We start from the raw sequence: 26316 nt of genomic DNA, 5'->3' as shown, positions 1-26316 counted from the left end.
ATCAGTATGTTATATGAACATTATTCCTTAGTCTCTGTGACATATTAGGAGGATTTTACGACTATTTGCTTTAGATTTCTTACATAGAGCTCCTTTAAGTTTTTCAACCAGCTGATGTTATCAAACAGACAAAAAAAGTTTAATTCTGATTATGGCATTAATGCCAGCCAGTCAGAATAAAGGTTAATGAGTGATTTTTCCAGCATCATCCAGAAGAGTAAGTAGCCTTTATTGAAGCCTTTTTTTTTTTTTTACTGCAGTGACTCTCTTTACAACCATCTAAAGGAAGCAGGTATCTGTTCCATCTGCACTCTCTAACTACAGTGATGTTGTCACTGTGGAGCCACAGTTACACACAACAGATCTGCTGGTTACATTTTGTGCAACCAACATCAGACTAAAAATAACCAGAGAAACCTCTCTGCTTATGAGCACATCAAACTTGCTGTTTTGATTAATTATTCTACAGTTTTTAATGCAGTGTAATTCAACAGACAAGTTGGAGATGGATGCATTGAAAACATTTGACACAGTAAAGTCGTAAAACTTCTCCCTCTGCTATTAACTGCCTCAGGACCATCCATTCACACATGTCCTACCCCAGTGTCTCCATCAAAACCACCTGGTAAAATGTGAAGCTCCACATTTTTAATTATAATATGTATAGATGTGTGGCTGTGATGTGACAGAGACTGTTCAGTCAAATTTTATACTGGTGTAGAGTGTCATTTTTTAGATTCTAATTAATTTGTGGACTTTTTCCAGAATCATGTTAATGAAACAACGTGGAGGTTAAAGAGGCAACTATTTACTTTCTATATTGTCAGAAATTATTATTGCATGTAAAACACTCTGTAGGATTCAAAATCTGCCAGTGGTTCATGGAGGGCTGAGGTCTGTGCTTAAAAGGGGTGAAAGTAGCAAATGTGATTGGACACGATTGTCACAGTCTCTAGTGTATTCTTTCTAATTCCACCCAAGTGCGCTAGAGGTATGGTAGGTGAGCCCTGCCATGAAATGACCAAAAGGCACGCCCCCTGACACACTGCCCATGGTGCACTTTACTGCACCACCTTGTTCACAAAAATGGAGCCCCAAGACTGTAAGACTGAGTTGTGAGATGGCGATAAGTGATAATTAATGTCAGAATAACTTCCATTTCAACTTCGCTAGACATGTCATGTTTGATGTCATTTACAGCAATATAATAAATAATAACTTTTAATTTACATCTGGTACAACATGCATGATATGTCCAAATTCGAGTACAGGAACATCTGTTAAAAAAGGGTCAACATTGGGGTTCACACCAAGACTCCCCTGGTAACTGTCCCTTCAGCATTCTATTAGATTTGGACACTCTTTGTCAAGTCTTGTTCTCTTTTACGCTGCTCTTGTCCTTCTCTCCACATCAGTCTGCATAACCGACTTTTCCACTCAACTCAACTGAAGAACTGGAGTTTGGAAACTTTTGCAAGCCTGCACCAAACCAAGTGTCCCGACATTGAGCCATCTGAAGAAGAGACTCAGAATCTCTCCCTCTCTCTCCTGTGTCATCTCACCCTCCATGTGCTGCCAGCAGTGTTCTCATTTAGTATTAGTAATGATTATACTTGTCAATATCCCATATTCAACTATGCATCACATTTTATCTTCCCTTTGTGTTCACTATGTGTGTAAAACCTTTCCTTGACTTAGTGTCTGGATATAGCACATAGTGTATATCTCTGATCCCTGTTCACAGTAAATACTGTATTCAACAAATAACCAAGTATAAAGAAAAACATGGCTAATGATGCTATTTGTCCCTCTCGTCTTACCGTAGGTCCCACAGGTCCTGTGAAGCCCCTTTCCCCTGGAGGTCCTGGGTGTCCTGGCATTCCTTGGAAACCCTGTAAAATACAAATCAATGGATGTGTAAAACAGCAGACAAATGACAAAAAACGACACACAGTCATAGATGCAGATTCCTGAGCTCCGGAAGCAATTTTGTCCATTCCCATATTAAACAGTCTTAGAGTCCTGAAAAGTCCCCTTTCGGTTTTGACCACTCTGAGGTTTCATAGTGTGACATAAAGTATCTGTGAACTGCTGCTGTCTGACCTGGTTGTCTCTAATAAGCATACAGTAACTGTCTCAGCCTCTTCAGTATGAACTAAATACTCAAGTTCATTGTTGTCACTTTATTTTTATAACTATATGGTGATAGAGGGGTCTGGGTGATGGGGTGTTCAGCTATGTCAGGCAGCTGCCATGAAATAATAAATTAAGTAGCGATGCATACAGCACAGGTACATGTACACATTGCAGGTTAGAAAGGGGAATCTTTGCTTCTACCACTATGACAACTTGACGTCATAATTCAGACTCCACAGGTCATTACAGCAGAAAACAAAAAAGTGACGGACAAAATGAACACCAGCAGTGGTGCTAGATGCAAAGTTTATTGTTGTGTGGAACTACAGTAACATTTGCTTAGAAAGCAGATGGCTGCCCACCTAGAGCCTGGTTCTGTCCAAGGTTTCTGCCTCTTAAAGGGATAGTTTGGATCTTTAGAAGTGGGGATGTATGAGGTACTTATCCATAGTCAGTATATAACCTATAGTAGATGGCAGTCAGCATGCCCCCAGTTTGGAGAAGCAAAAAGGAGTACCTGCAAAGAGGCCAAGCTACTGCTGTGGAGGGGGGGCAGCAAAACATGTATTTTAGCCACCCAAAAGTTTCAATATCGCTCTAAATCTACTTTATATTTAGAATCATTTCATAGCTTAACCTTGCACCAGACGGCGCTTTCTGAAAGGAACCTGAACTGAAACTAAAACTTATCTATACTCTCTTCAAGCCAGCAGACTCCTTTGACAGCAACAGCCATTTTACCTTGCTGAAGAGTGAACATAGGAGCTGCTGGTCTCCTGCTGCCTCGATCATTTAGTTAATGTTATTGTATTACTTTCGAGTTTTAAATGGCTTGTTTGGTCACACAATAGCACAAACAAATTAAATGACGGAGGCAGCGGTAGACCAGCAGCTCCTGTGTTTAGTGAGCTAAAAATAACTGTTTTTGTCAGTCAAGTCTGGTGGCTTAGAAGAGAGCAACAGAATGGCTTGAATCTGCAAGGGCTATCTAACAGCAAGGTAAAGTGGGGAAACAGACATTAACAGCTTTAATGTCAGTAAACCTACCTGCTTCACATACTGTATGTAATACACTAGCTATGGATAAGTACCTCATACGACCCCACTTCAAAAAGTCTGAACTATCCCTTTAAAAGGAAGGTTTCTTCTCACTGCTGTCACCAAGTGTGTGCTCATGAGGACATTGTTGGGTCTATGTAAATTGAATTAAAGGATATGGTGCTAGATCAGCTCTACATGAAAAGTGTCCTGAGATAACTTTTGTTATGATTTGGTGCTATATAAATAAAATTGACTTGATTTTATTAAATGCCAATCTGGATTTTGACTTAAAATACACTTAATATTTTGGCCTGAGGGTGGTGCTAGAGGAAAGCTCAAAATGTGCTCAAAATGGACTAAATTAATTCTGAGTAGATTTAATGTGTCTCAGTCCATTAGACTTGAATATTCTGTGTGAGTGAGAGTAAATTGTGCCCTGATGGTGGCACAAAAAAACCCCACAAGGATTCATCCTCTGAGGGCAACACACATCCACAGCAGAGTTCATTGCCAAAGTCTCAGATTTTACACATAGAGGCTCTGAAATGAAATCTAGTCTTACCCTGGGTCCAGTTATGCCAGGTCCACCAATGTTACCTTCAGGTCCCCTAATGCCCTGTGAAACACATTGCAGAGAGATGAGGACAGACAAAGAGGGAGAGACAGAGAGGGTTACTGCTTCAGCCCAACTGTATGTGGAACTGCTGACATTTACTGATCAAGCAGCTAACCTTGGGGCCTGGAATCCCCTCTTCACCTTTTGGACCCGGAGGTCCTGGTAAACCCTGCAGAGAAAGACATCAGCGAGGTTGGCGAGAGGACAATGAAAGGCAGATGAATGTGTGTATAGACAACAATAAGGAGAAGGACATTAAAAGTGTTTTCTATTCTACTTCTGTATTTCGCTGACTCCACTATTTCAGTTTAGACTCACCTGGACTCCTGGTCGCCCAGCATCTCCTTTTTCCCCTCTTGCACCAGGTGGACCCTTATGGGAAAAATATGACAAGTAGGCCCACATTTCATACAACATACTAGATTCATGAGTCCAGCTTAACAAATTACCTACCATGGTTGATAACACTATACACATGTACATATTCAAAGCTAAGAATGTTACCCACCACTTTACCCTGCACGGACATGCCTCGGGGTCCTATGCTGCCAAGGGGTCCAAGACCTCCCTCAAATCCAGCTTTTCCTGGAGGTCCCACCTCCCCCTGAAACAAAGAAACACTAACTTGAAGAAATCAATGTAGAGCTGCAAGGCATGCCTGTAAATAAAACATGCACATTAATGTGTAAATGCCCTGCCAAATTTACATGATTAAAATCGACCTTGTGCATTTTTTTTTCCGTAAATGTGTCCTTTAGAATTATAAAAACATTCAAGTGTGAATAAAAGCAGTCGCATTCCCAGTAAAGGCATACACAACAATGCAATGTTCTCATGGAGGATGTTTTGTTTTTGCTTTTAATTCTGTGCCTTGACAACTTTTCAAGCTACATTACATTATAAAATGGCTGAAAGTTGGTCAGACACAGGGATTAGAGGACTGCTCTTGCTCCATGATGAGGATGATATAACAAGAGAACTATTTCACATCTTGGACATTATACAAAACTTCTATGTTGTCTAGTCTTGTCTGCCTGATACCAAATATCACACAAGCACTGCAGTTTTATCTGTAATGACAAATCATGTTTTGAAAAAAAACAAACAAAAAAATAAACCAATGTGGAGTTTTTCTATAACAGAGAGGAGTGGAGAAGTTATGTGTGAAAACACTGGCTTGATATTTTGTGTAATGAGACTAATAACTTTATATTTCACTGATAATAATTTATTCTATCACTCTTGTCTTCATTAATAAAAAGCATGATTTATTTGACTCTGCCCTCTGCCAGTATTTTTTATTTTCTTCTTATTTTGCTGTGTGCGGGGCGTTCCTGGGCACAGCCCCCAGGTGAGATTATAAAAAGGTAGCGACAAGGTGCCAGACCGTAAGCAGCACACATCCAAGAGGAGGCTATGAAAATCACAAACATAGCGCTGAAAAAATGCAAATACAGCAAGGCAAAACACCAATCTAGGGTTGGCTTTTTACTTTCACTCTTGCTGGCGATACTGTTGACAAACAGTAACCATAAACCTGCACCATATACCTTTAACATACATATAAGGTATTAAGTGATTTTAGAGAGGTCTGTGTGTGCATGTGCCATGTCATACAAAGCCAGAAAAACTGATAAGAGCTGGTTAAATGCAAAAGCAGTTTTGTGCCAAAAGTTGCTCTGTGCTGCCTAATCAGTATAAGCATAGGTTCAGCTGAACCTCTCCTCCGACATTTGTGCAAACACATTCATTTAGTACCAGGAAATGAACAAACAGGTGCACTTAAGGAAAATGTATAAAATCTGTGTTTGCCCTAGTGCTGGACTTACACCTGCAGGAAAATAAAGCCTTACTAATAAACACCCTGCAACGCTCTCGAACTAAGCCTGAAGAAATATTTCCATCATACCTTTTGGCCTTGTTCTCCCTTATCACCTTTCTCACCACGAGGACCTGGCTTTCCCTGGGAAAAAGAAAAATAATTAAATGTCAACATGTTATCAAACAGCTGGATCACACAAAACAATGACTCAGCTAACACTGAAAGCCTAACTGAGATCTCACTGTGACATACAGATGGTCCAGGGGAACCCGGAGCTCCGGGGATGTCAGAGGAACAGGTACAGGTGTACGCCGGGGCAGGACATCCCTCCTCATCTCTCTGACACACACAGACACACATTGACAATGAAGACATTAAACAGGCTGTATGCAACATTCAGAACATTAATATAGCAGCAAACCACTTTTTGCTATGTATAGATTTAGTGGAGTAATGGCATCCTGAACAGAGAATGATGTCACGCTCTTTCTGTGTGTGTTGTGATCCGAGCCTCGAGCCTGCTGTGGTCGTCCATCAGGCTGTGCGTGTGTGAGTTCCTGTAAGTGTGTCCCACTGCCTAGCTCATCACCACCACTCTGCACTATGCTCATACAGTGGTTACCACTGATATCGGGACAATGTCGAAGTGTAGTGCTGTAGTCATTGTACTTCATACACTGGTTCACACACAGCATCAACTCACAATACGCCAAGATAGAGTTAGATATATGTAGATATAAATAGTAATAGACTGACCACTCCAGGCAGGTCACAGCAGGTATCGTCTAAAGCCCATGTGGTGTTACAGACGATCTCAAAGGACTGCAGCTGGAACTGAAAACAATGAAGAACAAAGGATACATGTTGAGCACAGGAGGGATGTGTTTTTAATATATGCTCAGGGTGTGTAATTTACTGACAGGACAAACCTGGATTAGAATTGAATTATAGAATAGAATAAAAAGTACCGGCACAGATCCACTATTGGGTCCTCTGGTCTTCACCAGTTTTCCCAGCATCTCAAAACCATCAGTTGGTAGGTTGCCTAGAGGGCGGGCAGGCCTCTCACCAACGCGCTGGCAGTCCACAGATAGGGACACACTCACCTGGCTGACAGACAGGTGAATCTGCCAATCACAGAAGAAAGAGGACTGATCAAATGGAGCCACAAGAGAGAAAAATGTCATGCAATCCTAGATTCTTTTTGACCATGTAGTCAGATTTTCCTGTCATGCACCTGTACTTTTCACCTCACATTTTCTTTGCCTCACATCTCTCCCTATTACCTTCTCCTACTTTGCTGTTGATCTTCATCATGTGTGTTTTCCTCAGCCCTTCTTGTGACAGCTGCTACAGACCTGAGATTATACTGTATGTGGAGTCTATTTCAAACCACATCTTTCACCTTTCCATCATGCTGTTTCCTTTTTACACGTTGTGAGATTTTTGTCTTATTAGAGAATACACAAAAGTGACGAGGTAACAAGGTAGCTAGATGGAAATAAGGATATTCAACCTGATTTTCAAATATGACATCAATGTTTCATTTTTTTTGCTAGATGACACTGAATGTTTAATTGACTTGCTCACTGTATTATCTCACCTTGTGAAAACTGCCATAGAACAGTCGGTGGACCTGCGACTGGTCAAAGGTCAGTTCCTGCACTTCTCCCCTGTAGTCCAGACTGAAATACACCAGATGCTTGGTAGTAGCTGTAGAAAACACCAAAACAGAGGCAGATATTCAGTGATAAACTTCTGACTCGTGTGCTACAGATGCCAAAGTCTGCTGCAAGGTGTGTGATCTGGTGGGGTGTAAGGAGCAGACAGAGCCTCTGCTGGGGGTTCACACTATTAACTCTTTTTAAAATTATTTCTTAAGAAGTGCTGTGAAACACAGTCAGTCTACTTTTCAAAAATCTCTAAGGACAGTGAGAGATCTGATCTCAGTTACCCATAAATCCTTACAGAGAGGAGCAGAGAAAACGTTTTGAGGCCAAACCCACAGGGTACAAGACAGCAGAGGTCAGTGATGGCATCCTGTGAATCCCCCCAAAAATTCAGTTGAATGTTTACTTTTTAAAGGATAAGTCTGCGACACTATGTTTCTCTATATATCTACATTCTTTATACAGTATCTTGTTAACAGATCTCATAAAAAGACCAAAACAATGAATTAACCTTTCTAAGAAGTATTGTTTGTTCATCCAAGCCTGATATATCTCCATGCCATAGGGTTCCACTGTTTTCCAAAAACTATGAAAGACACATCAATGCATTGTTGCACTGGGTTATCATGAACACACATACTAGTTTATTTTGAGGTGATCCTGTATACACTGACCTGCAGCCAGAAATACTCATAAGTGCAACAAATGTGGATTAATCCATCTGAAAATAGTCCCCAACACATGAACTATTTCCTCCTGTTTAAATGTCTGATGAAAACTACATTGCTCAGCTATTTTAGGTACTGACTATACAGTAATTGTTTTCACATCTTTAATAGGAACCAGTGGGCTTGGAAATCTGAGTGCCACGGACAAGGTTAGAAAATTCTTAAGCATTTGGTAAATAAATAAATAATTTTACCCCTTTTGTGGATTTTGGCTGTTTACAACACATATCAACTAATTTCATGTTTCATCTGTAGTTATATTTTATCACAGTGAAATGATCTAACTTGTTTTAAGATACTGAAAAACTCCCAAAGCAACTTTCATAATTGCTTATTTTCATTGTCAATTATTGTGCTGATTATTTTCTCAACATATTTTTCTGCCTGTGAAATTTCAGACTTAGTGAAAAAATGAATTTTCTAAAGCACAAGACCTTTAAATGCCTTGTTTTGTCCGACAAACACTCCAAAATCCAAAGATATTCAGCTTATTATTACATTTGACAAAGACAAGCCGGAAAGCCAAAAACTGAGAAGCTTAAATTAAACAATGTTTCGTAATGTTGCTTGAAATAAGACTTAAACAATTTATATCAGAATAATTATTTTTCTGTTGATTACTAATCAACTGATTAATTAATCATTTCAGCTCTTTATAAAACCATAACTTAGATGGAAATGTGAAGTGCTGTCCTGCTGTGGATTTCTGCTAAAGGCGGCTGCAGTGCGGTGCTGCTGTGTTCAGAAAAAGTGAACCAGAGGCCGTCTTGTTGGGGAGTTGTACCTTGTATTATTTCCATGTGACAAATCAATGATTGACTGATTGAAATTGTTGTCCTAACACGTCATGACAGTTGGTCATAAAGTCTTTTCTGAGAATATGAGACTAAAGGGATAAAAAAAAGATGCAGAAATATAACTCACGGTCAAGCACCACTCCCATCTTGGGCTGGAAGTCGTTGTCAGTGAGCTGCCAGAGAGCGAAAGGCTCCCTGGGTGTTTCCTGCAAGACGCGAAATGCAATGCTGATGGTGTGTTCTGGAGAGAAACCTGCAGGGTGGATAAACCTGGAAGGAGAGAGGGACATAAAGATAAAATTGCATATTGATAGCTCTGTATCAGTCTTTTGAAGTGAGGTCCTCTTCATCACGCTCATTGAATGTATCATGTGTCAAACACACCTGGCTGTTCTGAGGGAATCCAGTAGACCTCCTTTTACCACTTTAATTTCACTGAAAACCTGGCTCTTGTTTCATCCAGCTACAGTCACCTTCAACCAAAGTCACACCAACTCAGCTTATGTACCAAACAGTCCGGTTTCTATAGAAACACCAGGAAAATGCAGGTCCTGTGTTTAAATACACCATCAACACCTCCAATTATGATCGATGGAGAGGTGCTGGAGCATGCTGAAAACTCTACTAATCTTGGGTGCATTACCAAAGTGACAGTGGAGCCAAGAGCTAGAATTAACAAAGGTAGGAGTGCCGTCTGTCCGCTCCACCCCATCTGGAAGTTTAAAGTCTGAAGCCTCAAGACAGAGATCAGGCATTACAAGAGCAATATGAAGTCTCTACTGCTGTTGGGCTCTGAGTGCTGGAGGATCATCAAAAATGTATTCCACAACACATCTGCTGAAACTGTCACTACATCCATTCAGTATTACGCGAGTCAGATAGTCTGTGAAAAAATCACGTTCCTCCTCCTCGTGGTGTTTCTGATAGTATTTGCTGGAATCCACTGTGGCTGAACCAAAACAACCAATCAGAGCTGAGAAGTCTCTAAAGCAGCTGTCAATCACTGCTCATGAACTGCGGTCAAACTGAGCATCGCTGATCAGATATGAAACAAGATTCTGTTACAATATTGCCTTTTTCTCACGTCAAATGTTTTCAGAAACATATTTTAGCGTACTGTTTAGCTATGAAAGTTTGCTCCGGCCGGTGGGCAGTGCATTGTTTTGGCTTGACTGTTTCCAACATGGCAGCCGGGTCACAAGCTCTCTGCGGGTCACAAGGTCTTTCACAGATTAACTGTCTCATGTACTACTGCAACAGTTCTGGTAAATATGACAAAAGTTATTTTCATAAAAATTACAAACTACAGCTTTAATTGTCTGTTGGTGTTGATTCAGTCACTTTCTGTGACACCCTGACGCCACAGTAGATCTCTTATCAGTGTTGGAGTAGCAGTTAGCCAGTGTTATTCTTACAAAGTGTTTCTTAATTATTTCCTGAGTAACTGCCATTTCCTTAAAATGATGCTGGAGTGAGTGAGCATGTTCCAGTCCTCCATCTTTATGTCTCTTCCTCACATCACTCTCTTTTCATGTTGTGAAAAACAACCTCTGTGGATCCACCATTTTTCTTCACATATATTTGGGACACAGTATTGACTCTTTAACGGATTAGGATTTGATTGCTTTGGCTGTATCTGGAATTTCTTTTATAGCCACAAAGGTTGCATGACATTGCATATTCAACTTTGTAGTATGCATGTAGCATGAACACAGCTGAACAAACACCACTCAGTGAAGGTAACCAAGTCTGTATTGAAGGGAATGTTCACTGCACTGCAATCCTTATCAACAGCTATATAGTTGAATGTTAGTAATCATTCAAATATAATTATATTACTTAATATGGGGCTGCATTTATGGTTACTGGTGTATAAATACAAACAAAAATATGAAAAGAAGCAGAGAGTGAATAGAAAGCAGGAGGAGATGATCTCACTTAGTGCTCTGTGTCAGCTGGACGTCTCTATACAGAGTGTAGGTGGGGAGCGTGTTGAAGACAAAAGGCTCGGCTGCCACGCCCTCCACAGACGAGTGAGCTCTCTGAGTCAGACCAAATGCTTCCATCATGTCAAATCCTGAGACAAAAACCACATGACAGGCAGAAAATTAGGTGTATCATTCAACACTACATGGTGACAGTTTATTTTCCAAAATCTGATTTTATCTGAATGAGCCTTTTTTTTGCAGTCATGTGAGAGGACAGCTTGCCTCACCTTTAACAATGTTGTTTCTGATGGTGACTTCAGGGCAGACTGTAACACAACAGGGTAGTGTTGAATCATTGTGAACAAGGCAAAGACACCGTTGATTTAGAAGATTTTTTGCAGCAGAAAAAAAAATCTGAAAGTCTCACTATGGGCACCTCACTACACTAAAACAAATGTGAAAATTGATGAAGGACCATTTGATAAGATTACATCTCAAAGAAGTTAATATGACGTACAAAAGCACTGCATCACAATATGTAGCAGACTTACTCATATGAATGAATACAATTAGAATATGATCATGGGTCACCTTCATTGTGGATAGGGTACATTCTGGGATGGATGGGAATTCTGGCAGGAGCTGTGGCTGTAAAAGGAAGAAATAAAACCAGTCATTTAACACAACTAAAAATCTTCAGACTTTTACAGATTTTTCTTCAAGGATTATTCACTGACTGTATCAATCTAAACATACAATTACTTTCACAACTACTGAGAGATTTGATTACATTCCATTGAAAAGCAGCTTAGAAATAATTTATCTATAATCTATTTAATAAGATAATTTAAAAATAAGCAGGTTTTGGCATTTCTGGTAAACTAACTCTACCATCACTGTGATCAGGTCAGACCTGTTGGATGGAGAATGGAGACGGCAGCGCCCTCTGCTGAGCCCAGAAGTGAGTGCACGCTGATGCGATAGAGAGTCTCTGGTTCCAGATCAGTGAAACAGTGGCTGCTGCTGGACTCATCGACAGTTTGTTCCTTTGTTTGCTTGTCTACACACAATGCACACACAAACAGACAGACAGGATGCAGATTAACTAATGTAGTTTCTGAGACAGCCATCTGTACCCAGAGTTGTCAGTGTACTATAATATTTACAATAGATTACCTTTAACAGACTGTATGACAATACGATATCCATCGACGGCAGACACAGGTCTCCAAGACACACAGATACTGGAGTGGTCTGACCTGACCACACTCACACTGCTAACCCTCAGACTGGCTGGATGGAGAGACAGACAGACAGATTGGTAAAATGGAAAGCTGATGAGCAGAAAGGCAAGAAATCAGATTTAAAGACACAACAGCCAGAAGAGAACAGCCTCATTTTACATTTGACTTTATGATATTCACCAGGGCCAGTATGTATGAAACCTCGAAGACATAGTCTTAAGAATGTTCAGAAACTAGTACCGAGAAGCTTTGTTTAGAAAAGCTAAGGTGTTGTAAAATAAGGACTGAACTTGAGGCAGTTTATCAGATTTTTTCAGCTCCCTATGGAGCCACAAAATTTCATGATAAACAGACCCTTGGCTCGCCCACGATAACAGAATGGTACCCGAGCCGGACCTGACTGACCATAATAAAATGTGGACCTGAACCTGTACAGGTCCCAGGTCTGGTCTCGCGTCTGGAAAGACCCATGAAGAGCTCTAATTTGATGTGTAAGATGCCCTTTAAGTATAACCATCATTTTTTATATCCAACATTCCTATATTTCAATATATTGAAGCATGAATACACAAGAATAAAGTTAAGTATATATATTTTCTTTAATCTCCACTAGAAAGTGTTAACTTATAATCACAATATAATGCATTATAACATGATTGTAATGTATTGCAACTATAAGAATTATAACACAGTACAACCCCCTCCAAAAATGTCAGTGAGAAGCAGTTATGAAGTACTTTAATACTTGACCTTATAAGTCATTTTAAAATGCTTAAGACTGTGTTGTGATGATTGTTATAAAGCATTTTACACATATTTTTGAGTGTTTATAACAACAATTATACAGAGCAATAAACAGATTGTAACACATTATAAGTATATTTATAATGCCTTATATACTTGGGCCTCATAAAAACTGTTGTTGTTGCTGTTTAAAACTCACCAGAGTTATTCTACAGCTTTGTATTATGTGAAGATTAGGAAGACGAATCCCACCAACAGGCAGGCATTTCAATTTATTCATGCTGAATCTATCTTGTTATAACTTGAATGATTTCAGCTTTTTGCTGTTATGTTGTGTGGGTATTGGGACAGAATTTATTTTTGTTGTCAAGTTATCATATTTTTTTCTTGAATATATTTTCTTTGTATGCCCTCTGCCTCTGTGCATGTGATGCAGCCATCTACTGGCAACTCCTTACTAACTTGGAAGACCTCTGAGGTCCTCTTAAATGATGCATGAATCGACCATTTGATGAAGGTGTGCGTGGTGAACACTGGGGTGCAAAGTTGGAATATTCATGTTTAACGTTAGGTTTATCAATAAAATAGAGTAAAGAAGGGGTCAGACTTGGTAAGTATTCACTTCTACCTACCTACTCCTTGGCAGACATTAAATACTTACTGTGTTCAATAAATATATTTGCTGGGTATTCTTGTTTTGTTTTCCTACTTAAATATTAATATTATTTTTTTTTTTTTATGTGTGGAATAAAATCTAATTTAATTCTGATGCACTTGAGGTCAAAGTGTTACCCTGAGCACCTTTATACATACCAGCCCTGGCTTTTGAGAAATGAAATGTCAACATCCTTTTCTTGTCTTCCTGTGCGGTAAGGTAACATGGCAGGAGAAATTATGTTGATTGATATGATGACCAATGAAAAGTTGATGGTGGTTTTTATCATATGGACTGTGGCATAGTCAATAACAACAATAACATGTTAACAAAACAAGTGCGTATGTTTATTTTTGTTTGTATTTTAGTTGACTAAACACATGTATATTTTTACTGGGGCAATGTAGTTTTTTTAAGATTATTTATTTGTCACGTATGAAATATATATAGGTGTACTGTGACGTTTTCCCACCGTCTTCTAAGGAAATAGAACTAGTGATATTTTATATGTTCCTTTACCCTTACCTTACCTACCTTAAATATGACCTTTCTTCTTTATCAATCTACCAGTGTCTTACCATTTAGCATAAAATCTGACATAAGTTTAATTTAGTTATTATTATTATTTATTTACTTATTCTTTTTTTTTTTCCAAAAAGCCATGTGTTTTCTTTCAGTGTCTGACTCACTGGTTTTGCCCTGAGCTGAACCGCTGCCTCCTTCTCTGTTGCGGTACTCAGCAGTGACCAGGATGCTGTAACGTGTATCAGGCTGTAACGACTCCAGCACCACCCGCTTTTCACCACCTTGGACCAACACCTGTAAACAACAAAGCCACTTTTCAAAGTCAAGCTTTTAACGTGACACATCCATCTGTCGACACAGTGACAGAGTTAATTTGCAGTTTTTGGAAGTCTCTGTGACCCCTGGGAGGCACTGTAATTTACTGTCTAACAGGATGAAGGACAAAGCGGTCAAAGAGGTGGCGATTATGGCCCACTTACAGTGCTGTCCTGGGTTTCAGCTGCAGTCAGGGCAGTGTATGTCACACGATACTGAAGAACGTGAGCATTGGGAGGTACCCAGCTGACTACCATGCTGACCGCTGTCTCCTCTGAGACCGATATGCTGGATGGGCCTCCACCAGACACTGCAGGGACAAAATACAATATTACAGATATTCAAACTCACTACAAGGAAATCTTTATTGATGACAGATGAGAAATATGTCCATAATGAGGAGACATCTGGCTTACAACTGGTCTCTGCCTGTGAAACATTTAAAAAAACTAACAGACTGGGAATCTGATGGAAAGCAGTGGAAATGAAGAGCACAGAGTATTCTACATAAGTTCAAGATAAAGTAATGTATAAATTAGGAAAAGGCTACAAAATATTATCCAAGTGTCTGGATATCCCAGTAAGCACTGCTGGATCATAGTAAGGTAATGGAAACTGCATTGCAACACCCTGGCACTGCCCAGATGAGACTGTCCCTCAAAACTATGTGTCTGGGCAAGGAGACTTGTGAGGGAAGCCACCAGCAATCAAACAATCACTTTGAAGGAGCTAGAGTTCAGTCACTGTGAAGGTGTACCAGGAAACCATATCAAGAGGTTCACATAAAACTGGCTTTTATGGGAGGGTGGGTAGAAAGAAGCCATTAATCAAGAACTGGAATATCCGCCTCGTGGTTTGACACCTCCACCAATCCTGTCAAGTTGCAGTTTACATCTATGTCTGTCCAGTCTCATACAATATATGGAGTGAAGACTCTTGACGGAATTTAATGCAGGACATTAGATGTCTTTTTTTAGTGAAATTGAAATTGACATGTATGATCATTCCAGTGAACAATTTTAAGTGAGAAACCTGCTGTCTTCACTTAGAAACTATATTTACAGAAGAGCACAAAGGACTGATTGAGAGCTTCATCACATGGTGCAATGACAATCAGCTGAAGCTCCATATCAGCAAAATCAATGAGCCTCTCGTGGACCATTAAAGGAAAAGGGCAGAACACAAAGTTGTAGCCATGACAGGTGACAATACTTAAAAAATGGATGTTGCTGCAAAGTAGCTACAAATTATAAAACATGGTTGCTTCACACATGTCTTCAATCAGGCAGCACAGTAGAGCTATACAATAAGCACAGTTTCAAGGTGAGCACCCAAGATTAGTGTCACCAATTCAGTGTCTGACCAAATGTCTCTTCCTCTGTTCCTGAATTATGATGTTGAGTAATGGCAAGAAAAGTGTTTGCAGAACATTATGATGTCACAGTGGATTTGACCTTTGAACTTTTGGATATAAAATGTTATGTTGCCCTGATGACATCATTTGGAGCCAGAATCTGTGCAGTAGTGATCGCTGCAAGTATTGAGTTCCCGCCCATACACCCATCCAACCAATCATGAGCAGTGCCACTGATAGCAAGCATAGTGACTGGCACAAACAGCTGTCAATCATGACCTCTCGTTTTTAACATCAAATTACTAGTTATAAACAAAGTTAGAAAAACGAACACTTGAACACACATCAGTGTGACAACAACTACCTAAAATGACAGAAACCATCATTGGGGCGATCAAGATGTTTTGGCTTCACTTTTGGGGAGCTGTATTGTCATTCATCTTTATACATGGGCAATGTATTTAACACAGAACCAGGCAATGTATTCAGCACCATTATTTCCTTTTCTAAGTTTCTGTAGGTGGAGCTCTTTACTTTGTCAGTTTTGCCATGGAGAATATCAATGCTCTTCTGTTACATGCTACCCAGTTCTCTTTCTGTAAATTCAAAACAACCTGGACATGTCAAATGTATCTTTCCTTGTCCACTGAAGGAGTTTCTTTGAAAGAAAACGACATAGCCAGTTCATATTAAGGGACATAATTTATCTCTCCAATGCTGCAGACAGTATTTTAATATATATTTAATATATATTAGTGTGTAGTGTGTGATTTTGTTTGTGTATGGGTGTGTGTGACTCACAGGTGCTGTAGCGTATGGCCACAGCTTCACTCTGAGCTCCATCTCCATAAAGTGCAGACAGAGAGATCTGGTATTCCTTTTCGTCCTCCACCCCCTCCAGGATTGCCCCCTCACTCTCACCACTCACCCTCAGCTAAAACAAACAGTAAAGAGCAACACTTCATTTATATCATATAGGCTAGTAATCAATATAACACATTTACTCAGTCTTATACTGTCTTTAACATGCATTTTCTTGCTTTATTACGTAAAGCGCTTTGACTTGCACTTGCTGTGTGAACTGTGCTCTACAAATAAAGTTTTTATAATTATTATTATCATTATACACTCCATCCATCTCTACCTGTCTCAGGTCTCCCCCGCTGAGGGAAATCCACTTGATGAGATAAGAGACAACATCATCGGCTGCAGCCTCCCAGCGGACGGTGATATCACTGCCTGAGAAATTAGTCACCCTGAGGTCTGTTGGGGCAGGCACCTTCACTAGGAGAGAAGGGAAATGTGTCAGGAAAAAGAAAGAGACTTTAGTCTGATATGATTTTTTTTCATTCACATTTAATTCAATGTTTCCTCTCACTGCTGTCCTGTTACACAAGACTACTTCCATTCTTCAAAGGAAATAAAAGATGATGTCTTTGAGCAACTAAGACTTGTGTGTGCATGTGTGTGTGTGAGTGAGTGTGTCTTACGTGTGGTGACGTTGCTGGTGAGTGCTGCAGAAAGGCCTTGTGGGTAGTGAGACTGAACTGAAACCAGGTATCTAGACAGAGAGGAAAGGTTCTGCACCAGCACTGAGTTCAGTCCTGTTACCTCCACCTGGAAAGAGAGCAAACGATACTGACTATGGCTGCACTTACATGGCCTCTTCACACATAATGAATGTGATTAAAAGTCCAAAGAAAATTTTGAAAAAGATTGGCAAAGGTCCTGTACTTGGCACTACTATTGGTTTACTGTTGTAGCAACACTTTCATTGGAATGTAATGTGACTGAAGCAAAGTTATATCAAGTGCTTGTGACTGGCAAAGTGTTAGAGAAGTGGGTCTTTTCAGATGAACAGCTATGGCTTGACTCAAATAGGTGATCACAGAGAGTAACGGTCTTTTAACTGTGCACACAGGTTAAAAGACAGGGGGAATAGATAGATAAACATTATAGGGGAACAATATTTGGAGGACTGTTCCGTCAAGTTGCACTCAAGTGTAATCCTTCAGGTACAATAAAACTTCTGATATGGACTTCTGATCTTCAGAAAATAAGGAGTGGAGGTTAAATAATATTAAGGTAGGCTAGTTCCATTTGTTATTTATGACCACTGAATGAAAGAAGAGATTCATAATTGGTGTCAGAAAAATAGTTTACTGTAACACATGTCCTGTCCTGTACGCTGCAGTCAGCCACTCAGAGCTGTGTGTAGATGAGACACTGTTTGATGGTTAATGCATAACTCATATATGATGAAGTACAGTATGTTTATACTTAAACAATCAAAGAAGAATTGTATAATGGCTAACATGCTGTGACCTGCTTGTTTTCAGTCTGCTGAGAACAGTACATGTGATACAATCATTGCTTTTTTGGCGCCAGTCATTAGTCTGTTCTTTCAATTGTTGATGTGGCAATACATTTCAAAATTTATGAACCAACATTTTTTCTGTTAGTTCTGCCGTACAGTGTTTTACATTTAGCAGTTACAGTCTTATTCAGATTATGAGTGAAATAAAAGGCTCCATGTAAACACAACTTGTGAGTATTAAAAAGGGAAACAAGAAAAAAAAAAGGGACCCATTGCCTCCCTGCTTGGCACTCAGCATCAGGGGTTGGAATTGGGTGGTTAGATCACCACATGATTCCCGAGCGCAGCACCGCTGCTGCTCACCGCTCCCTCAGGGGATGGGTCAAATGCGGAGAACAAATTTCACACACTCAGGTGTGTGACAATTGTACCTTTAAATGATTTTGGGCCCCATTTAAAAGTTCTATAGCACATGGTCTAAAGTGCATGGTGCAAATGCATTTAGGGCTTGTCTAACTCCACTTTGCTAGTTAAATGGCATATAATCTGGGTGCAAAATAAGGGGCAAAGGGGTTGTACTTAAGTCCCTTAATTAATCATAGGTGTGTTTTGATCATAACATGAATTCAACTAATCTGAATGTTGTCTTCCATTCCCTTTAAAAGTAAGGCAGGCCTGCTACTTAAATGGCAGATTTGGCAAATTGGAGAAGCGAGCAGTTTTCTGCTGAGAGTATCGAATAATAGCAGTAATATCACTGCAGAAAATATTGTGGGGCATTTAAGCAGCAAAACCAAGAACTGTAGTTTTATTCTTGACAGAGGAAACAGAACTTAACTTTTAGCTTCTGAAATAATCAGTGAAATTACGACGCTCCTTGTAAATGTGCCCAGCCTCTCTCTTAATGGGGAGTCGGACAGCAGCTCTGCCACCTTCACATTTTAAAGAATTAATATTTTCTTTATTAATAATTTATTATCTCACCCAGTGGCAAACCATCCACATGTCCCTGTGTGTTTAACAAGCAGAGTGTATGAGCATGTGAATCCGCCAATATAGGTGCATTTTACTATCTGAATAATGCACCCTCTATAAAAAGAGGGAGAAAATACTGCACCATTCAACCAAAAAGTAGTAGTACTGAACCCACTGAGAGACAAACTGCAGAATTTCAATCAATTCATACACATGTCTCTGAGAGTAAAGGCGCAATCTCAGTTCTAGGGACAGTTAGAGACAAAAGGCTTGTAATTTGACACCACTGTGCCCTGGAAGTTACCTGCTTGACGTCACTGCCGTGGTTGGTGCTGTAGGTGATTCTGTGGCCAGGGACGTCCACAGCTCCAGGCGCCCAGCTCACCTTTAGCATACTGTGGGTGACCATTGGGAACTGAACACTCACTGGTGGTGGGAGAGGGACTGTGGGGAGTGACAGTAAAATAAAAAGTGAGGGATGAAGAGGATGAATGTGATGAAAGACAAATGATTAGGGTACTTAATTGATTTATGAGTGCCACTGAGAAGTTACTGTGCTAGAGATGTTGATAACAGAGAAGCAAGAGGGAACAGTGATAAAGGAAGATCTGTAAGAAATTAAAGGAATATTTCATCCCCCAAACATTTGTGGGGAATGTCTTACATGTGGTGGCAACAGCAGTGACAGGGTCGCTGGGATCCTCATCATACAGAGCATAAAGAGTGACAGAGTAGTCTGTTGCCGGCAGTAACCCTGCCAGCTCCACCACTGTCTGGTCTGCACTGAATTTCTCCTGCAGCAACACAGAAACAAAATGCAAAGGTGGAGTTAGTAGTATGTTAGGATTCTCTCTGCCTGCATTAGTGTGTGGTGAAACAGTAATAATGTAATAAGCCTGCAATGCTATATGTGGCATGTGTACTACATCACATCTGTATTTAAGAGACAGATGACATTAGGCTATCTCCAGTGAGGTGCATACTTTATATTGCAGTTAACACATTGTTCTGAGTACATATCACATGTAAGCTGCTGTAGCATTCTTGCTCGTCTTTGCCCTGTACATTATGTTTTCACCTACCTCCTTACTTGTTGCCGATACGCTTTTCTGTCTGCTGACTACCCTGCTTATTGCTGGCTTATATTAATTTACTTATGATTATAAATCACATTTGCGTGATACATGTGTAAACCATCATTTGTACCTTTCAGTCTCCTCCCTGCACACTCACTCACTGCACAAAGTAAAAGAGAGATCCAGTTCTCACCTCCTTGGCATCGTCGGGCTCTCCGTGGTTGAGTGCTGAATACAGGATCATGTACTGTGTTGCACCGGGCGCTGCACCCCAACTCACTCGCAGCATGCTGTAAGAGGAAGGAGTCACCTCCAGGTTGGCAGGCATGGCCAGTGGCACTGAAGTGGCACCAATAGATAGGAAGCAATATAAAAAAGTATATGGTCAATATAGGTGATATTTGATTTTTCTCAAGTACCACACAGTCACAATGAGCAATGGCTTGATGAAAGCAGGGCACAAGTGTCTTGCTAAATTATATACATCTGTTCATAACTGTACATAGGCACAATACAGAGTGAGTCTGTACCCTGTTGTGTCACAGACAAGCTTTCTAATCAGGAGCCCAATTTGCCTTTGCTCACCTATCCGGGTCACAACCAGTGCCATCATTAGGCCTGGGCGTCCAAAGTTTCAGCCCTGAATGTCTTATAAATAGCCATGGATCTAAATATATAGGTTATATATAGTTTTCAAAAATGAGAGGTCTAACTTTTTTTTAAAAAAAAGCCTTGGATCAAATTATCTGTCCCTCTGTTCATATTTGTATGTACTTAGTTACATTCCACCACTGTTACCATCAATACATACACTGTTTTCCCTGTACAACTACTGATATTTCTCTTATTACAATTAATCTGGAAAGAAAAAAAGTTTTTGAGGGTAATCAAAGTGCCAGAGTGCATACAAAGCATCAACAGAGCTTGTCTACCACACACAAAAAATCCTGTGAAAGGATCCCAGACTAAGCCCCCAATGTCCTCAAATTTTAGAAACACCCCAGAACACCCAAACACTGCCAGAACAAAACTCGCAAAACAGTTAAAAGGGAAATATGCCCATTTTCAAAATTCATACATGCTATTCCCATGACAGTCCAAAAATATTTAACATGAACAACTCCATTCCAAATCCAAAATCCAGAGTGCCAAATCTCAAATTTGTGATGTTATCATGTACAAATCCTGGAGCTGCTGTACAGATAATGAACTGGGAAAGATAATAGAAATAGAAGAGGAGAAGAACAGACTTTCCCATTCAAATAAATGTTGCAGGATGGTTAGATTTGTGGGGTGTCTGTGGCTCTCAGCCCCAAATGAGTTAGTTCCTACTGAAAATGCAAATCTGTGAAAACAGATCATGAAAAAATACTAGATGATATCCTCAAACAGGTGGGCACATGAGGAGATGGAGCATTTGTTGGGGACTAACTTCAGCTGCAGACTTTGATGTAACAGTGAGTATTTGAGGCAGCAGGAGGTGCATGTGGGACTAAGACAATATAAACTACAGTGTGTGTGTTCATGCTAATGATATAGATGTGTCTTTAATAGTTATTGGACATCAATGGAATCTGTCACTCTATGACAGTGAGGAATAAGATACTAATGTAATACGTGTTAGTAGGATCAATTGGTTTTGGTCTTTTCATGGAATTTTGACGAAAAAAAAAAAAGAATATAATTCCACTCATCCTTTAACTGAAGCCTTTCATCCAGATGGGAAAAAAGGTGCAGAGATGCACCATTGCAGTAATGCAAGTACAAGTGATACACTGACAAACAAAAACGTGTGATGCGTGACTGGTCAACAAACAAATGAATCTCTTAAAGGGGTAGTTACCTGTAGTGCTATTTATCAGTCTAGATTTTTTGGTGAGAGTTGCAGAATGTTGGAGATATAGGCCATAGAGATGTCTTCCTCCTTTCTAATATAGTGAAATGAGATGGCCCACTGCTTGTGGAAAAGAAGGCAGACATCTCTACGGCTGATATCTCCAACACATGGCAACTCACACCAAAACAATCTATACTGATAAACAGTTCTACAGGTAAGAAGAAAAAAATGTATTTCTGATTTCGGGGTGAACTGTCTCTTTGAAATACACTATTTAGCAATGATGTCATTCTTACATGTAGTGACAGTTCCTCTGAGTGCCAGGCCAACATTGTTTTCATACACAGGAAAGATTGACACATGGTACAGGGTCTGAGAGGAGAGGCCTTCCAGCAGCACAGTGGACTCTGAGCCAGCCAACACCACCTGGGGACAAAGCATCACTTACAATCAGCCACAAAAACGAAGAGCACTTTTATCATTTAGTATATTGGCATTAACTGGTGATGTGAAAATACTATATTCCCATTCCACACAGGACCACACAATTTTTCAGTAATGACACAAATTGTTTTGCTGCTTCTGTCCTCTGACAGCTTTAGCATTGTCTGCTGAAAGAAAAACCTTATACTGTTGCAATCAAGCTCATTTTCCTAGAATTGGGGTATAATGTATAAAACACTGAGGAGGCTGCTGGAATCTGCCATTCTTCATAGTGATGGTCTTGTTTTGCTTGTATCTGTTCATAGGTCTAAAACCTAATGTGATCATAATTCATGTAAACTAAGGTTGTGTTCTGACCTCCTGTGGACTCTGACCCTCGGCACTATGGTAGACCACTCTGTACTGTTGGACTGGCTTAGCAGGATTGGTCCAATGAAGCTTCACTTCTCTGGAGCCCAGTTCAGAGAAACGGAGATCAGTTGGACTGGGGTAGGAGAGGGCTGGGTCTGCTGTGGGTCCAGGCTCCATTCCTGGAGACACAGTCGCAAGAAATCAGCATATTAGACCTCAACAAGATATTTATAATTTGAAAAATGTGCTGCCATAAAATAAAGTTTGCTTTCACCTATGTGTGTCTGACTAGTTGTTAAGAAAAGACAGCTTAAAGAAAGATAGACTGATAAACTGGTTACGTTTTGAGATGCCACGGTCCTCTATCCTCCCACACAGGATGTGGACCAGTCGCGCCACCAGTTTGCTGAGCAGAGGGAAGTCATTGACATTGTAAACGTTCAGATCCACTGGCTCCGACGCCACTTGTCTCAACTCCGCCTCATCAGCATTCTTTACACCTGAATCCAGCACAGGGAAAGGATGTGACTGGATTGAAGAAAACCCCAAGAAACTGCTAAAAGGTCAAAGTATTTGGCCTGCAAACCACCTCACCATCTCCTCTTTTCAGTCTCACCTACAGCGATGATCTCCACACCAGCATTCTTCAGCCGGTTCGCTGCAGCAATGGCATCATCCTGAGATTTCCCATCAGTCAACAAGACCAAGAAGAACGGTGCGCCTGACCTTGCACCTGCCTCAGCCCTCATGTTCTCCTCCATGACATGGAGCAGCGCCTGGCCTGGGAGATGCATGCATGTTTAGACATACAGACATACAGTTCATGTACTCTACTGTGTACAGACTGTATGTACTATGTGCATGTATTCTAAAGACAAATGAACGCTAATAGTATCAAAGGTGCACTCTGTGAAGTGTGTTTACCTGTAAATGTGTTTCCTCCCTTATATCTAAAATTCCTTACTGCCTCCAACAGCTGGTCTTTAGTAGTGAAGTTGTTGAGCTGCCATTCTGTGCGGGGGTCTCCGCTGTATTGGGTCAGACCTGGGACAAAAACACATCATTAAACAACATTTTTTTTTATGTTTTTTTGTGGGGCAGACCATTAGATATGTTAAATCCATTATACTTTAAGTGGCTATTTTTTTGTCTTTATCTTTTGTTGCTACATCAGAGCTCTTTAAAACCAAAAGGTAGCAGACTATTTTAAAAAGCTCTGGAAGAACAGGAATTGATTGTATTGTATTATGTCACCTTCTAAGAGCAGCAAAAAGAGCATCCCCAGCTGGCCACCAACGTCGTTTTATTGTGATATTTCGTTGAATTTAGATTGTGGCCAAAATTTAATGTTAGAACAACGACTAATGCCAACGTAAATTTGATGTAGAATATTGACGACAGACGACTCTGTTGTTTTGCTGGTTTTAAGTTATACTGTTCAGTAGCCAAAATCCAATGTCTTCCAAACGTCAGACACCACAGCATCTTTTAGTAGAATAAGCTACGGAGAAAAATTAAACGTATGCACAACGTCATAATGGGTGGCACAGTGATGCATTAGTTAGCACTGTCGCCTCACAGCAAGAGGGTTCCTGGTTCAAACCTGAGGCGGGGGGTTCAAACCCCAGGGCTAAGTTTGTAATAGGGGGTCATAAATATAGCTGTACCTAAGTCATATGAATGACATAATCAATGTTGCAAAGCAGTTGTCTGAAAAGAAAGCCATTACTTACATCATACATGTTGTCACTTCCAGTATAGAGAATGTGAAGTCGTCACAACGTGTTAAATCTTTTGGATGGGGGCGCCATCTTGTGAGGAATGCGCTCTGTCACCTGTGCCTGTGACTGTGGATATGACTTGGCAGTCCAAGGCTGGACTACAGACCTTGATGCACTACCTCCACTTATATATCCCGACAATGTAAATTATTGTTGGTTTTTTGGACTGAGCACATACACTTTGGTAACAGAGAACATACCTCACAAGATAACGCCCCCCTCCCACACTGCATGACGTACATTTACTTTCTCCATACCCCCTAAAGCCCAAACACAACAAACCGATATCAAAGAATTAGCGGTGACAAAGCTGAGTGTTGCATCGCCTCATGTAGCCTGTGTCTCACCAAAATGTCAAGACAACCAACGTGAACATTAACACAAATAATCCCGAACCATTTCTGCTAAAGAGCTCAATGGCTCAAAAAATTAATCTCGCCTAATATAACAAGTGAGTTTTGATCAGATGCCCTCTTGACTTCAGCAATTTGTTTGCTTTCCTCACTTCCGTTTCTCTTCTTGTACACTGAGCTGAACTGCCAATAAGAGTGATTTCATTAACCAACGGGCTCTGCTGTCTCCAATGACAATTCAGCTTGCTGAACCAGCCGAAAAAAGTCGACAAGGGCCAACTAGTTCCAACTGTATGGGATGCACTGTCAAAACTAGGGCGACAGTTCTTACTGACGGTCTGACCAGTGACCGACTGTCAGTGTGTTAAGGCCCTTCAACAGTCTGAAACATGCAATAAGAATGATGAAGAGAAAGATGGTTCAGCTACCACACTCTGATCCTTACCGATCTGAATGTAGTTCGGCCCGATGTGGAAGGGTGTCATCAAGCCCTCCAAGAAGTCCCTGACCCGTCTGAAGTTAGTGCGTCCAATGCTCCAGGAGCCGTCCACCAACAACATGATGTCCGCGGCTGCATCAGTGTCACACTCAAACGGTTTCCTTGGAGACATTCCTTAATAAAAGGAAGCGTAAGGCAAATAGTGTTGAAATGTTTAGAGCTCTAGAGACATGTTAAATCTATACCAAAGACCACTGAAGCTCTTCTGGAGGCTCATGGTGGACAGACACTTTACTAAGTCACTTTAAGGTGTTTTTTTTACTTTTATTTGTCCTTCACCCGTGCATTAGTACATGTGTAAATGTATGGTTATAAATCCGGAAACAGATGGTTCTGTGCATTTAGGCAGGCAAAAGGTAGGTGTAGGTGTTAAGATGATGGTGTGTAAATACTATGTGTACATGTGTCGACATGGTGCATACATGAAAATGAGTGAGTTTCCATGTATGAGAATGTGTGTGTGTGTGTGTGTGTGCTCCTTTGGATTATGAGGAGAGAGAGGACACATGTGCCCTGCAGCCTAACGAGATGGCCTGTCATTATCCTTTCCTTAACCTGTCACTCCCCTGTGCAAACACTGTCATCACATCTCAAACCAACACTTACTGCTCTCAAGCCTCTTGTTCCTTAACTCATAAGAGACAAAGATGAGGGTGGCCAGACATTCTTTAAGATAACCTTCTTAACTTCCTGTTTAAAGGGAGTTGTCCTCATTAGTCCCCTTATGTTTTGGCTCATTAAAATAACAAATGTCACTACAAATAGCATTTTAGACTTTAATGTCATGCTCCATAACAGTGAAGAGCAGAGGGTTACCTGTAACCGGCTGGGTAGGGAAGGGTATCTTTCGAGGTTTCTCCTCAGCTGCTTTGCCCTGTGTTGTCCCCTGCTCCTCTTTATTCTCCACCCTAGAACGATCCCGCTCTTTTTCTTTCTTCCTCTTCCTCTTCTCTTTGCTGGTTTTCTCTGGGGCCTCGTCAGGGAGCTGAGACGGGGTTTCTATTGCTGTGGGCTCTAAAGGAGAAAGCACATGGGTGGGGTTACAGTAAGATAAGCAAAGATTGCTTAGGGGTCCTGTTGAGGCTGTGCGTGACAGGAATCTACTGTT

General features: G+C 40.5%; 1 protein-coding gene across 2 annotated transcripts in view; it reads right to left on the bottom strand.

The window, feature by feature from the left end:
- Nucleotides 1-26316, bottom strand: part of LOC126403593 (collagen alpha-1(XX) chain) — a 48124-nt gene that overhangs the window by 4158 nt on the left and 17650 nt on the right. For both annotated transcript variants that reach the window (XM_050066353.1, XM_050066354.1), the window contains exons 6-36: nt 26025-26222; nt 25155-25322; nt 23500-23619; nt 23192-23356; nt 22917-23075; nt 22582-22754; nt 22077-22206; nt 20137-20282; nt 19532-19661; nt 19172-19311; nt 17066-17192; nt 16720-16859; nt 16377-16509; nt 14386-14531; nt 14071-14200; nt 11915-12031; nt 11652-11798; nt 11330-11386; nt 11026-11064; nt 10749-10887; nt 8938-9080; nt 7219-7328; nt 6584-6742; nt 6372-6449; nt 5868-5954; nt 5703-5756; nt 4302-4397; nt 4112-4165; nt 3909-3962; nt 3740-3793; nt 1821-1892 (exon numbers count right to left, since the gene is read on the bottom strand). In XM_050066353.1, the coding sequence (XP_049922310.1) occupies nt 1821-1892; nt 3740-3793; nt 3909-3962; nt 4112-4165; nt 4302-4397; nt 5703-5756; nt 5868-5954; nt 6372-6449; nt 6584-6742; nt 7219-7328; nt 8938-9080; nt 10749-10887; nt 11026-11064; nt 11330-11386; nt 11652-11798; nt 11915-12031; nt 14071-14200; nt 14386-14531; nt 16377-16509; nt 16720-16859; nt 17066-17192; nt 19172-19311; nt 19532-19661; nt 20137-20282; nt 22077-22206; nt 22582-22754; nt 22917-23075; nt 23192-23356; nt 23500-23619; nt 25155-25322; nt 26025-26222 (3665 nt within the window). The remainder of the gene's footprint in view (nt 1-1820; nt 1893-3739; nt 3794-3908; nt 3963-4111; nt 4166-4301; nt 4398-5702; nt 5757-5867; nt 5955-6371; nt 6450-6583; nt 6743-7218; nt 7329-8937; nt 9081-10748; nt 10888-11025; nt 11065-11329; nt 11387-11651; nt 11799-11914; nt 12032-14070; nt 14201-14385; nt 14532-16376; nt 16510-16719; nt 16860-17065; nt 17193-19171; nt 19312-19531; nt 19662-20136; nt 20283-22076; nt 22207-22581; nt 22755-22916; nt 23076-23191; nt 23357-23499; nt 23620-25154; nt 25323-26024; nt 26223-26316) is intronic.

This window comes from Epinephelus moara, chromosome 16 (genome assembly GCF_006386435.1).
Source record: "Epinephelus moara isolate mb chromosome 16, YSFRI_EMoa_1.0, whole genome shotgun sequence".
Lineage (NCBI taxonomy): Eukaryota > Metazoa > Chordata > Actinopteri > Perciformes > Serranidae > Epinephelus > Epinephelus moara.
The sequence above is the reverse complement of the archived record's forward strand: the minus strand, read 5'-3'. Positions and strand labels throughout refer to the sequence as shown.